Genomic DNA, 13,960 nt, shown 5'->3' with positions numbered 1-13,960 from the left:
CTAATTAAGAGTAAAATTCTAACAAATACAATATTAACAAACATAGCTAAGCTATCATTACCCAAAGAACCTCTGACCGACGTCTTTCATCAGCGGACGAACCATGGAGCGCAATATCCATAATTGCCTTCAAAAGAAGAGGTTGATCTACTTCTAATGACGGTTGACAAGGTTTCTTTCTGATTTTTAGTTTTTCTTTGACTTCTGGATGTTCCAAGCAGATTTCCTCCATTCTAGCCTTTATCATTTCTCTAGTTTTCTTCTGTTGAGCTTGATCATACTTTTTTTTGGCCAGTTCAGTCCAGCAACTTCACAATTTAAAGCTGCAATCTCAGAATTGAGTCGATCTTGAGCCCCTGTTTTTGCATTTTTCGTGGTCAACAAACTCAAAGTTAATGCACTTTGTTGATCATCAATTACAGATCGTTCGTTGGTGGGCTCAACAAACTGTTAGGAATTCTTGTCAAATTCAAGTGGAGTATACGTGGGGGCAGACTGTTTTGGAGTATTGGCCCAAAATGATAATTGCTTGCTCTTGAACTTCATTGCCTTTTCATTAAATAAATTGATTAAATACATTACTCTTGATTCAAGATCCTTATGCACCAGTTTCTCTTCTTTTAATGAATTCCATATACTATGGACTTCTTTCTAGATATTAACCTTTTTTTTATCGGGATGAGCATTTCCATACGAGACCATCAATAAGTTAAGTAATGCGGTTTTACCCATATTTTAATATTGATTTACTAGTATTGTTTACATCACAATCAGAATAATGATTTTGCTCATCGTTAGCGCAAGTTTTTTAAAAGAGTTTCTTCAACCCGCTAGGTAGAAATTTGCGTTTCGAATTTTCAATAGACTTAATGTGTTTGCATTGCATCACGTTTTACAATCAACTAGAGAGCAATTAGAGTTTCGTATTTGAAATAACGACATTATTTCAAAAAATGACAAATTTATGAGTTTTCTTTTTGAGTTTACTTTGAACCACATTTTATAATCCGCTTGGGAGCGAATAACGATTGTGAATTTTATATATAAAGAGTTAATATTTCTAACATAATTTGATTCGCAGACAAATGGTAATATATTAATAAAACGATAGTAATTTTTATTTTACGTTAGTAGTTGTTATTTATTTAATGTCTCTGGGAAACTTATAATATTAATTTATAATATTATATTATAAATAATTTAATAAAATATAATATCAAATTCCCCGCATTTAGTATTAATTTCCCCACAACAAAACATCATTTCTATACCATTTAGTAGATGTAAATACCGTTAAAATCTGCTCATTAAAACTGAAAAATAATTTAAATTGACATCATTTTGGCCTCAACACCCCCTCCCCATTGTCAATTAGTGTCAAACTTTCCAGCACTCCCTCCCCCCCCCCCCCTATATTTACTGACATCATTCATGGATGACCCCTTTAACCTACCTAACGAATATATAAAACCGATATATTTAACCTACCTAACGAAAGCTTTACGCTGTATTCGTTACGCTTTTTCAGACTGACTATCAACTTATCTGTTTAACTTATTTTATTTTATATTATATCTGATACAACTGTCGATATAAAAAAGAATGCCCCCTGAATAGTATGTGCAATTTCATAAACATATACAAATTGTGCGGCCGTGGCGCATAAATTGGTGGTTTAGAGCACTTAGAGTGGTTAGAGCGCTTGCTTTATAAGCAGGAGATTCAGGTTCAAAACAAGCTTTGGACATATTTTCGCGTCACGGTAGGGAAGGAGGCGTGAAGTTCCTGGTTAAATGCACTTAGAGCACCTTAAAAAAAAAAAAAAAAAATGCATCGTAGGTAAAGTATCATAAATCTTGGTTGAATTATTAATTTTATAACAGTGAACTATAAACAACTTATGTCATCCTCCTTATCTAAATGTTAAAAAAAAAATTTATTCCTCTAAGCTTAAGTTTTTGAATTGCCTCTCTTCAAAACTAATAAATGAAAAATTATAAACCAACATTCATTGTGTGCATATATATATATATTTATATATATATATATATATATATATATATATATATATATATATATATATATATATATATATATATATATATATATATATATATATATATATACGTAAGTGTATATATATATAAATAAAGAAAATATCTTTATATTATCATGTATAATATTGTATACTTGAAAGAGTGCTCAATAGATAAACTAGAGCTATATAATATATATGTTACTGTTACCCGCAGTACCAGGAATCAGCTAAATGCTAATGTTTATAACATAATTTAATATTGCAACTCTGAGTTTTATGTGTTACCACAATCATCAGGCAAGTAGTAAAAGTTTAATTTTGCTACGATTTGTTTAGTGGACGTTACGGTTTAAATTTGTATTTTAGATCGCTACGGGACGGAAATTGATTAGTAGTTAGGTTAATAATATTATTAATTTGTTTTTAGTTGGCTAATAATTGTGAAATAGTTATATGTTTAATGTTGTTTAAAATAATTTTTATGTGTTAATGTGTATTATTAGTGTATTAAAAAATAATAAAATAAAAATAAGAATTAAAATTGATATAAAAATATACATAATATTATGAAATATATTACAAAAGCTGTGTATGTGAGTAATTTATTAGTTAGCCTAGAGATATATGGAGCAGATTAGTATAGTTATTTTTATTTATAGTTGTTAGTCAGGTTTGTAGCGAGCTTTGTAATTTTTTAATAAGAATTTATTTTTCGTGGACTTTGACATAATATATATATATATATATATATATATATATATATATATATATATATATATATATATATATATATATCGATTTTATAAAATAAAAAGTAAAACATTTTTGAAATTTAATACATATTTTTGTTTTTATAAAGTTTTACTTTTATGTAAAAATTGCATTGCGGCAAGATCTCCTAAACTTTGAACTAATGAATTTATTTGCATTTGTAAAGTTATTAGTTGCATTCCATCTTGTTTTTTTAAATAGTGTTAAAAATTGTCAGCTTAGCGTGTCTTAGTTTCCGAAGTACAACGTGAGGGTTCAAATCTTGTCGCTTGCATGTTAATTTTTTTAAATCTATTCCAATTTTCTAATTACAAATTAAAGCATTTTAAAGTTCTATTATTGATACATAAAGATATAACATGCTACATCAAACAAGGAGAGAGTTTTTAAAAAGCTTAAAGTTGAATCAAGAGCAATACCCCCCCTACCCCACAAATTTTTTTTTTCATATCAAGCCGAAACTAAATATTTTGTAAAAAATTGTAGGTGATGATTTTCATTTATTTTTCACAAGTTTTTCATCAATATTTTTGAATAATAAAAATCACAAGCGAAAATTTCTAAAATTAGTCATAAATTGGGTATTTATTTTTTCATGAAAAGCCACTATTCTAATTTTCAATTTAATAATCAATATAAAGATATATAAGTCAATACATTATATTAAAAACCATAATAAAAAAAGTATACGCACAATACGGAATAACAAAGATATGATTAAAAATGTGGTATAAAAACAAGACAAATATGGTGTCAATACGGTATAGTTTGCAATGAATATTAGTTCCTTCATTTGATTTATCTGCCGCTGATTTTTTTAAGAATTGTTAGGCGATAATAGATGTTCAAAATATACTGTAGATATGTTTTAATAGCGGACTTAGCATTTTACATGGATTTTAAATTTACTAAAATATGCATTTTTTTAAAGTATTTTTATCTAATTAAATATATGGAATATTTTATAAAAATGAAATAAAAATAAATATTTGAACTAATTTTTAACAATTTAGGTAGCAAGTACATTAGTATAAAGAAAAAAAAATGTTTTTGAAAATGTATTTAAAGAAATAAAACAAAAATAGAGACACTAGTATTTTTGATAACATAAAATAGGTATATTTTGGGAGCTTTAAAGTTGATTTAAATAATTATATCTGCAGCTGATTTTTTGTGTGAATAATATATGCATATTAGGATTTAATAAAATCATATCGATCAAGTCCATACATGCGGACTTTAGTTTAAGGAAGAAGTTGAAATTGAAGAAAAAACTTTTATTTTATGCTAGTTTCAAATATAAATGACTTATGCAAATATACAATAATAAAAAGTTATTATTATTTCAAATTAAAATCTATACTATAAAATTTGTATAAAAAAAATCTATACATATGTGCGAATTTAACATTCAATTCAAACTTTTATTTTCTTCAAAATTAAAAAACGGGGGGAGTTTCCTATTAAACTCCGGATGGTCTGGAAAAATATTTAATAAAAACTTAATAAAGAAAAAAAAATTATAAGCCTGTACCAATTTTTTATAGAAGTGTTCAGTGTTACAATATGAAATTATTAAGAGTCATTTTTTGTAAGAATCAGGCAGTCAATGGAAGTGACCTCCTCCAAATTGCTTGAATTTTTTATATATTGATCAGAATATAGAAAAAACCTGTTGGGGAAAAAAAAAATTTTCAAAAATGTTTCGTTCACTCTAATCTGGGCTTAAGTTTTGAGATTTTTTTAAAAATTTTTAGAAATTTAGTTTTTGCCACCTTTGAACCCATTTTTTTGGCAAGGCAAAAAGTTGCACATAGCTTTTGTAGTTATAATATCTACAAAACCCAAAAGCTCTCTCCAAAAAATATAAAAAAGTTGCGTGACACTGTGCGGTTGGCTAATTATCATAGTTCAAAAGTACAAAATCAATCAGTTTTGTCAACTTTTAATCGGAGTTAATTCTAGCGGCGAAGTGTTGCACACAATTTTTCTTTTAGAATTTGAAATTATCAAAGGTATTGAGTCTAAAAATGCAAAGAAAGTTATGTGATACCTAAGGCCTATTAATATATTAAGGCTTGAAATTGGAAAAAAATGTTTTAGTATACTTACAAAATGAACCATTACGGCAGAGGCGCTTAGTTTTGTAAAAATGTAAACATATCCAACTGTCAATACAAAAAGGTCCTAACATAATAATAAAAAAAATTCGTGTGATCTTTAGATATTAAGTTAAAAATAAAGGTACAAATTGTTAAAAATGATTAAGTACGAAGAAATATTTTTTTGGACACAGATGAGGTTTTCGCTCACAATAAAATTTCTATCATCCAAAATTAGCATTTAGCATTACACAAAACATTGCACGTAATGTTAAGAAAAAATTTAAGCGTTTCTGACTATGATATAGAAATCATAACAATTGAAATAAATAATAATAAAAAATAATACATGATCAGAAGTGAATTATTTAAATTTACGTCATAACCAAATAACTTGTGGTGATCGAATGGAAGAAGAATCGCTGATATCACGATTGTGGAGAAACAAGTTAGTGGGCGGTTGTTTACTTTACCATAAAAATGTCTTAACTTTATTTTAACGATCTTTAAAATTTGCATAAATAGAGTAAATATTTTATCATTGCTATTGAGAAATAGGTACTGCATAAATAGAACTTGTTTTTAGTTGAGTATGAAACAAAACAAATATTTTTATGAAAACTGTTGTTGCTTTTCAAAAGGAAATTGTGGATCATTCAAAAAACATAAAATTATAAACAAAATGTTCTACATTCATCAGCTGGGAGATGTTGATGTTAAGAAACACCTCATCAACTTAAAGGTAATTATGTATTTTAAATTTACGCAGACTGTAATATAATTTTTATAATTACATACTTTATAACTTCTCTGCAATAAGATTTTGAGACAAAGTTCTTTAAACAAAAAAAAATAGCTCTTTTAATTAATTCCTCACTCTTTTAATAAATAATCACTAAATTAATCACACTCTTGCAATATTGTATTTTAATAATAACAACAATGTATTTCAAACTTGTAAACATTTTTCGTGAAGAGTCAGATTATAAACAATGCTTTAAATGACACACTTAATAATTGTTTAAAAAATTGTTTTTAGGTCATGCGATTAAACGATAATAATATTTGGGAAGAAAATGGACTTATTACAAATAGACTTAAAAGAAATCTTGAAAAGGATGAACAAATATGTGCTTTTCACCGGTACACGTTTTGTATTGCATGGAGTCCTCCAAAAACATGCTTTCATCCTCACCATCTAAATATAAAAGGAAAAAAATCTCCCGCTTTAAGGGCGTCACCAATACATGTCGTCATATCAATGTCAAAGCGATACAATGAAGTATTTTCAGTTGGTGCAATGCTGTGTTTTACCCATTTAAAGCAAGAAACTGCTTTATCTAGAGTCAACGAAAACACCAATTTATGCACACAAACACAACAAGAACAAACTTATATGACACCTGCTACTCCAGATGAAGAATTTGATCCCGGTGAAATTAATGTTTCACAGGAGATTTTGGACGAATCTCTAAGAAGCCGTGAGAGTGTAACTGAGGTTTTTACTAAGTCCAATAAAATTTAGATTAAAAAGGAAGTTCGAATATCTGGAAGATACTACTAAAGATAAGTTAAACGCAAGTATGTCCGCCTAGAAAACTTATTAAAGAAAAAATTTGCGGAAGCTGTTGCTCCTGGACAAGAGGAAATACTTATAGATTTTCTTAACAGTAAAAATGTTGATGAAATAAATAGCCCTCTCCCAATTGAAATTATTCGTGCTCAGAAAGTATATAAGCAAAGTGATTCCATGGGAAAGTTAGTTATCCTCTCATTATTAGACCATACCAAGTATACCAAAAAGTTTATAATGAACACATTTGAGTGTACCAAACATCGTATAGAAACAGACAAGAAAATGGCATGCATCTCATAAAGGGTTGGCATTTCCAGAGAAGAAAGTATTCGTCCGATCTAGTCTTGATCAAACAAAGTGTGAACATTTCTTAGACTTTATATTTACAAGCGGTATTTTGCATGATGTTGCTTATGGAATAACCAAATTAAAATACGACAGCGGTGAAGAACAAAAGATAGTGCATGCAATACTGACGACAAAATATAGCCACGCTATCATGTTCTATCGAAAAAGTTGTAGTGAAAACAATTATATACCATTATCTGATTCAAGTTTGTGGAAAGTATTGCATGCAATAAAACCTTCAAGTCGAAAAAGCTTAGCTGGATTAGATGATGTTACTGCTTCAGGCATGAATGGTTTTCAAACATTACAAAAATTGGCACAAAGATTTAGTTCTAAATCTCTCGAAGCTGCCCTTGAAAAAGGAAAAAGGTATTTGAAAACAAGTTATCAAACCAATTGAAGTGTCAATGACTCAAACATTTCTTCTCATAGCTCAAAACATGCCTTATCAGATCCATCTGAAAAAAATCTTCAATCCAACACAGAGATATCAGAAGTGGTATGTGCCGATTGCTATGATTTGTGCAAAGCTATCGAGATGATCAAAGAACTAAGAATTCAAAATTCTGACGATGCTGATTCTATTTATGATTTGGAAATTGCTGTAAAGGATGTATTCAACTACATAAAACACCTGATGAGAGATTCTCAACAGAAAAAGGCAAAAATCGAAGCTTTTAAGCAATTAAAAAATGATGAAACTGCTTTCTGGCTTAAAGATTTTTGTCAAAAAATTCTTCCGGTTCGATACAGAGAGGGCCAAAGAGAGTATTTTGGCAAGAAAGGAATGAGTTTACATGTGGATATATTCTTCATAAAAATAGCAGGAAAGTTATTCAAACGTGTTTACTTTACTTCAATGTATAGGTGTGATCAGGGAATAGGTGATGTTGTTTCGTTAGCCACTGCAGTTTTAGACCAATTCAGAATTGATCAACCGCATATCAAGAAAATGTTTACCAAATCTGATAATGCCGGCTGCTATCAGGGAAATCTTTCAGCTGAAGCAATCTACAATGTATGCAAAGAGAGAGATATAAAGTTGCTGAGATATGATTATAATGAACCCTGTTGTGGAAAAGATCAATGTGACAGGGAGAGTGCAGTTGTAAAGACAATTTTAAGGAGTTACGTTGACTCTGGTAATAATCTTTTGACTGCTGAAGATATACACAAGGCTATGCATTATAGTTTTGGCGCTAAAGATGCAAAAGTAGCAGTTGCTCAAATTAGCAATGATAAAACTGTAGTTACTGGACCAAAGATTAAGAACATTAGCAACTATCACTCATTTGAGTTTGGTGAGAAAAGTATGAAGATGTGGCGTTATTTCAATATCGGTGAGGGAATTGAACAAGAGTATGGAAATCTTAAAAATGAACCCTCGATTAAGTTGTTGTTGCCATATAGCAAAACAGATAATTCAATTAAGCGTAACAAGTCACTTAAGGAAAAACAGAAAAGAAGTGACAGGCAATTATATTCATTGAGATTTTGCACTGAAATGAATTGTACTTTATCATTTGAAAGCGATGCTGAGTTAGAAGAACACATGCTATCCGGTCTTCATACAGTTCCGAAATCATTAACATCATTGGATAAAGTTCACTCGTTTGTTCATAAGATGAAAATTACTTCACAACTAAATATGCCAATTTCTTCATCCTCTAACAGTGCTTCCGTAAAAGACAAACCACATTGCATGAACATTTTTCTATTGCAAGGTTGGGCATTACCAGTTCGAAGTTCTTTTAGATTTTCAAATCAGCAGAAAGAACTGTTGTATAAATACTTTATTCGTGGAGAAGAATCAGGTAATAAAATGAGCCCTGAGCAGGTTCACATGCAGCTGAGGAAAAACATAACTTCCGCCTGATCAATATGTAACTAGCCAACAGATAAGATCTTTATTTTCAAGGTAGGCATTGTTGCTATCAAAACTTTTGCAAATTAGATTATGTTTCTGACTGTTAAATAGTTCTTTTACAAATATGAAATTAAAATTTAGGTGAAAGTTATAATTTTGTGTGATTGTTTACATATGTTTAAAAATATGTGCAATTGATATTGTTATAGATTTAGTAACCTGAAAAGAAAAGGTAAGCTGGTAGAACCGACAACAGAAAATAATGAAAATAGTCAGGTTAACGATAACAAAGAAGTTTATGGCGAAAATGATGACTTTAATCTGGCAGGAGACAATGAAGATGATAATAAATATGAGGAAGACATCGCCAATCTTGCAAAAGAAATTTGTCTTGTATGGAAAGTGAATGATCGTCGCTGTTGCAAATGAAAAGTCGCTGTTGCATATGAAAAACAATGGAATATTGGATATATTGTGGAGGTAATATTATTCAAAGTATATATTAGTTTCAAGTTTTTATTTTGTTTTACAAAACAGTGCTCTAAAATAAAAGGAATATAAATAAAATGTAAAAATAATTTCAGAATGACATTATATAAGACTTTACAAGTTTTATTGAATGTAAGCAAAATTAAACAAATCATAAACTCTTTATTATATTATTTTAAATGTTGCGCTAATACTTTTAGGTATCTATAACTGGGATCAGAGTTAATTGTATGATTAACGGGCAAGAGAAGAATACTTTTCGCTGGCCAGTTACTACCGAGGAGATAAATAACCAAACTGATAAAATTATCTGTTTAGTAAATGCTCCTTTTCTAATCAGTGGTTGTGGCGATTATTCATTATCCGAAGAAGACTATAATACAGTCATATCATTATTCTTAGAGAAACTTACTGCAGCAGAGTAGAAATTATGTGTGATATGGTGGATAATGTGTGTAAATGACTCTATTAATAAATAAAAAACTAATTTTTAAATGGAATAACATTTAAATGTTTGATTTATGTTTTATTTAATTAGCAATATAGTTATCTTGATGTTAGATTTTTGTTCAGTTTTTAATTCATGTTATATCATGCGTGTGACAAAATCACACGAATTTTTTTTATTATTATGTTAGGACCTTTTTGTATTGACAGTTGGATATGTTTACATTTTTACAAAACTAAGCGCCTCTGCCGTAATGGTTCATTTTGTAAATACTAAAACATTTTTTTCCAATTTCAAGCCTTAATATATTAATAGGCCTTAGGTATCACATAACTTTCTTTGCATTTTTAGACTCAATACCTTTGATAATTTCAAATTCTAAAAGAAAAATTGTGTGCAACACTTCGCCGCTAGAATTAACTCCGATTAAAAGTTGACAAAACTGATTGATTTTGTACTTTTGAACTATGATAATTAGCCAACCGCACAGTGTCACGCAACTTTTTTATATTTTTTGGAGAGAGCTTTTGGGTTACGTCTGATATTAACTACAAAAGCTATGTGCAACTTTTTGCCTTGCCAAAAAAATGGGTTCAAAGGTGGCAAAAACTAAATTTCTAAAAATTTTTAAAAAAATCTCAAAAATTTAAGCCCAGATTCCGAGTGAACGAAACATTTTTGAAAATTTTTTTTTTCCCCAACAGGTTTTTTCTATATTCTGATCAATATATAAAAAATTCAAGCAATTTGGAGGAGGTCACTTCCACAGTTTCAGGAATTTGCCTGATTCTCAGAAAAAACGGCTCTTAAGTATTGAATATTAAATATTAATTTAAAACAAAGATTTGACAGATTTATTTTCTACCACTAAATAGCGGTTTGTGCAAATTTATAATACCTTTATAAACTACCTAAGCGTTTAAAAGCTAAGTTATAAATTATTTTTTTATTCATAACTTTAAAAGGTAGACAATATGTATTGTTTTTTTACTGCTTACACAAAAAAATATTGAAGTAAGATATAATTTAGAAATGGCCTGTGTAGACTTACCAAGACCCGTACTTTACGGTATTTTACAAGACCCATATTTTACGCTGAATGCTGATGTTTAAATATTTTTCCGACATACCTTTTCAAAAAAATCACAGCATTTTATTTTATGACAAAATTAAACAAAGAATTTTTATTAGATCATGTTTTTTAATAAAAACAGTATTTTTCAATAAAATTTTAATCCAAAACAACATTATAATGAAGATCACAGGTTTTTATCATAACTAATACAACTTTTGTTATTTCTGTAATTGGATTAAGTGTCAACTTTCGCTGCTATCCTAAAATTCTGATAAATAAAGTAGAAGAAAATGATTGGTCGGCACAAATATTTCACACTTTCAATTTGAAACAAAAACGAAAGTAAAATGTTTCAAAATCATCGATTTATTTTTCCAAGTTATGTATTTATATATCATTCGTGGCAAAAACAATATCAAAAATATTTATTTAATATGTACCTTAGCTTTATTTAAATGTTTTTGTGTTGAGCGAAATCTGCTTTTAAATTTGAATGGTCTCTATAAAAATGAGATAAACTTGTAATGCATGTAAGAAGTCCTTTTTATATTATGTTTATGTATTATATCTTCATATATATATATATATATATATATATATATATATATATATATATATATATATATATATATATATATATATATATATATATATATATATATATATATATATATATATATATATATATATATATATATACATATATATATAATATATATATATATATATATATATATATATATATATATATATATATATATATATATATATACTTCAGTATATATATATATATATATATAGTTCAGTATATATATATATATATATATATATATATATATATATATATATATATATATATATATATATATATATATATATATATACTATATATTATATATATATATATATATATATATATATATATATATATATATATATATATGTATATATATATATATATATATATATATATATATATATATATATATATATATATATATATATATATATATATAACATCTAACATTAAATGCAAAAAAATTATTTTACTTATTTTACAATAGCGGCCCACACCTCCAATAAAAAAATAGGCGGTGTGCCACCCCGCCCCTTCAACCTAAAATAAGAATTGAATTTTTATAATGCAGTTTAGAAAAAGATTGAAAATGCTTTCATATAAAATAATAGAAATTAATATAAAACATATTTTACCACATTACAAGATGCATAATTTTACCACATTACAAGGTGTATCCATTCTTTCTGTAAAAGTAGCATTTGAATCCCCCTCCCCCTCTCTCTCTACCTAAAATAAATTTTTTAAAACAAAAATGTTTTGAAATAAAATAATTATTAATTTGTGTCTTGGCTTTTAGTAAATGATTAAAATTTTAAGTTCCATCAATGAAACAAAATAATAATCATTTTTATCAAAAGACATGGCGAGCTGTCTAGCAAACCAAAGCCAGAGCTATCTATCAAAAAATTTACGTCACACCACTTGCAGTACTTTTTTTGCAAGTCACACCACTTGTGGAATCATTATGCAAGCCGCATCTTGTTGCCAATTAAATTTTTCTTAGGAAGTGACTGCAGCCCTGGTCCCGTCCTCAGCTAAAAATGAGACTTTCAAAAATTTGCAAACCCAGCTTGATAACTGGGTCTAGAAAAAAATTTTAAAATACTTTTTGTATTATAAATTATACTTGTGTTATAAATTATACTATTTATTAAAAACTGTCTATTAAAAAAATTATTTGAAACACAATTATTTAAAATGAGGTTAAATGCAGCTGAACGAGAATCTTTTCGAAAGCGACTAAAAATGTTTTTTGTAAATTAACCTAATATAAAAAAAAAAAATCGTAAATCATTTTGAAAAGGAAGGATTTGCTCGAAGTACAATATATGATAACCTAAAAAGACTTGAAACTGTTCAATCGTTTTCTGATAGAAAGCACCCTGGTCGTCCGACATCCTGGACTAGAGAAAAGAAAGCCGAATTAACAAGACTTGTCAACAATCGAAAAGGGGTCAGTCAGAGAAAAATAGGTGTTAAATTCGGTGTAAATCGACAATTGGTCATCAGTTAAAAAAAATGAATATTAAATATGCAAAACGTGAAAAGACTCCAAAATACACTATAGAACAACAAATAAAGGCAAAGAAAAGAAGCAGGAAACTAGTTAACCAACTCTATAACACAAAATCGCTTCTAGTCATCGATGACGAAAAATACTTTTGTTTTGCAGGGGACAACATGACTGGAAATTCTGGATACTACACAAACAACAAAAAGACATGCTGGGCATGTCTTTTTGTTGTTTGTGTTCGTTTTATAGGAAAAGAGAAATTTCCAAAAAAATTATTAATGTGGATAGCCATATCTGACCGTGGTATGTCCGAGCCATTGTTTCGCACTTCCAAGGCTGTAGCGATCAATTCATCAATCTATATTAATGAATGTTTAGAAAAACGACTTCTTCCATTTATTCAAGTATCATGAAGACTTCAACTATTTATTTTGGCCAGATTTAGCAAGTTCTCATTATTCTAAAAAATTCTCTAAATTGGATGGACCAATATGTCTATTACGTTGATAAAGAATCCAATCCCCCAATTGAAAATTTTTGGGGACATTTGGCACAGAAGGTTTACGAGGGAGATTGGCAAGCTTCAACAGAGCAAGTTTTGATTGATCGCATTAAACTAAAACTACAAGAAATTGATTTAAACTTTTTACAGTCGCATATGAAAGGCGTCAGAGCAAAATTATGTATACAGATATGTATACAGCTTCATCAGATCTTCTATTGTTGAATTTACAGGAGATAAAGACATTTACCTTGCTCCGAAAAATTCCAAACAGCAGCAACAAGTTGCATTTCATTGAAAAAAAGCAGTTGAAATGCTAACACCAACCATTTAAATTTATTAAAATCAATGTGAATTATATCCAAAAAAAAATGCAAACTTAATATAACACCATTAAGTTAAAATATTTAATCTTGAGAAAACTGAAAAAGAAAACAACTCCTCAAGAAAAAAAAAATATATAAGCTTTAAAATAAAACTCAAAAAACTGATATTAAATTATTGAAATGAAAAAAATAAAATATTTTTAAATTGCAAAAACTTTTTTTTTAATAATAACATTTTTAATAATAACGTCTTTTTAAAATAGTAATTTTTAATCATTTCATTAGTAAATCAAGTTTAAAAAAAAAACTTTTAAACAATTCTTTA

At 28.0% G+C, this 13,960-nt stretch overlaps 1 protein-coding gene across 1 annotated transcript; it reads left to right on the top strand.

Moving 5' to 3' along the window:
* Positions 1–5,505: 5,505 nt before the first annotated feature.
* On the top strand, positions 5,506–9,749 carry LOC136089093 (uncharacterized). The gene is made up of 4 exons (XM_065814823.1): positions 5,506–5,653; positions 5,951–8,753; positions 8,912–9,182; positions 9,392–9,749. The coding sequence occupies exon 2, from the start codon at positions 7,374–7,376 to the stop codon at positions 8,709–8,711; it is 1,338 nt and encodes a 445-aa protein (XP_065670895.1). The 5' UTR covers positions 5,506–5,653; positions 5,951–7,373; the 3' UTR covers positions 8,712–8,753; positions 8,912–9,182; positions 9,392–9,749.
* The last annotated feature ends 4,211 nt before the right edge of the window (positions 9,750–13,960 follow it).

The sequence above is a fragment of the Hydra vulgaris genome, chromosome 12 (genome assembly GCF_038396675.1).
Source record: "Hydra vulgaris chromosome 12, alternate assembly HydraT2T_AEP".
Classification (NCBI taxonomy): domain Eukaryota; kingdom Metazoa; phylum Cnidaria; class Hydrozoa; order Anthoathecata; family Hydridae; genus Hydra; species Hydra vulgaris.
Note: the sequence above shows the minus strand (reverse complement) of the source record. Positions and strands in the feature narration are given on the sequence as shown.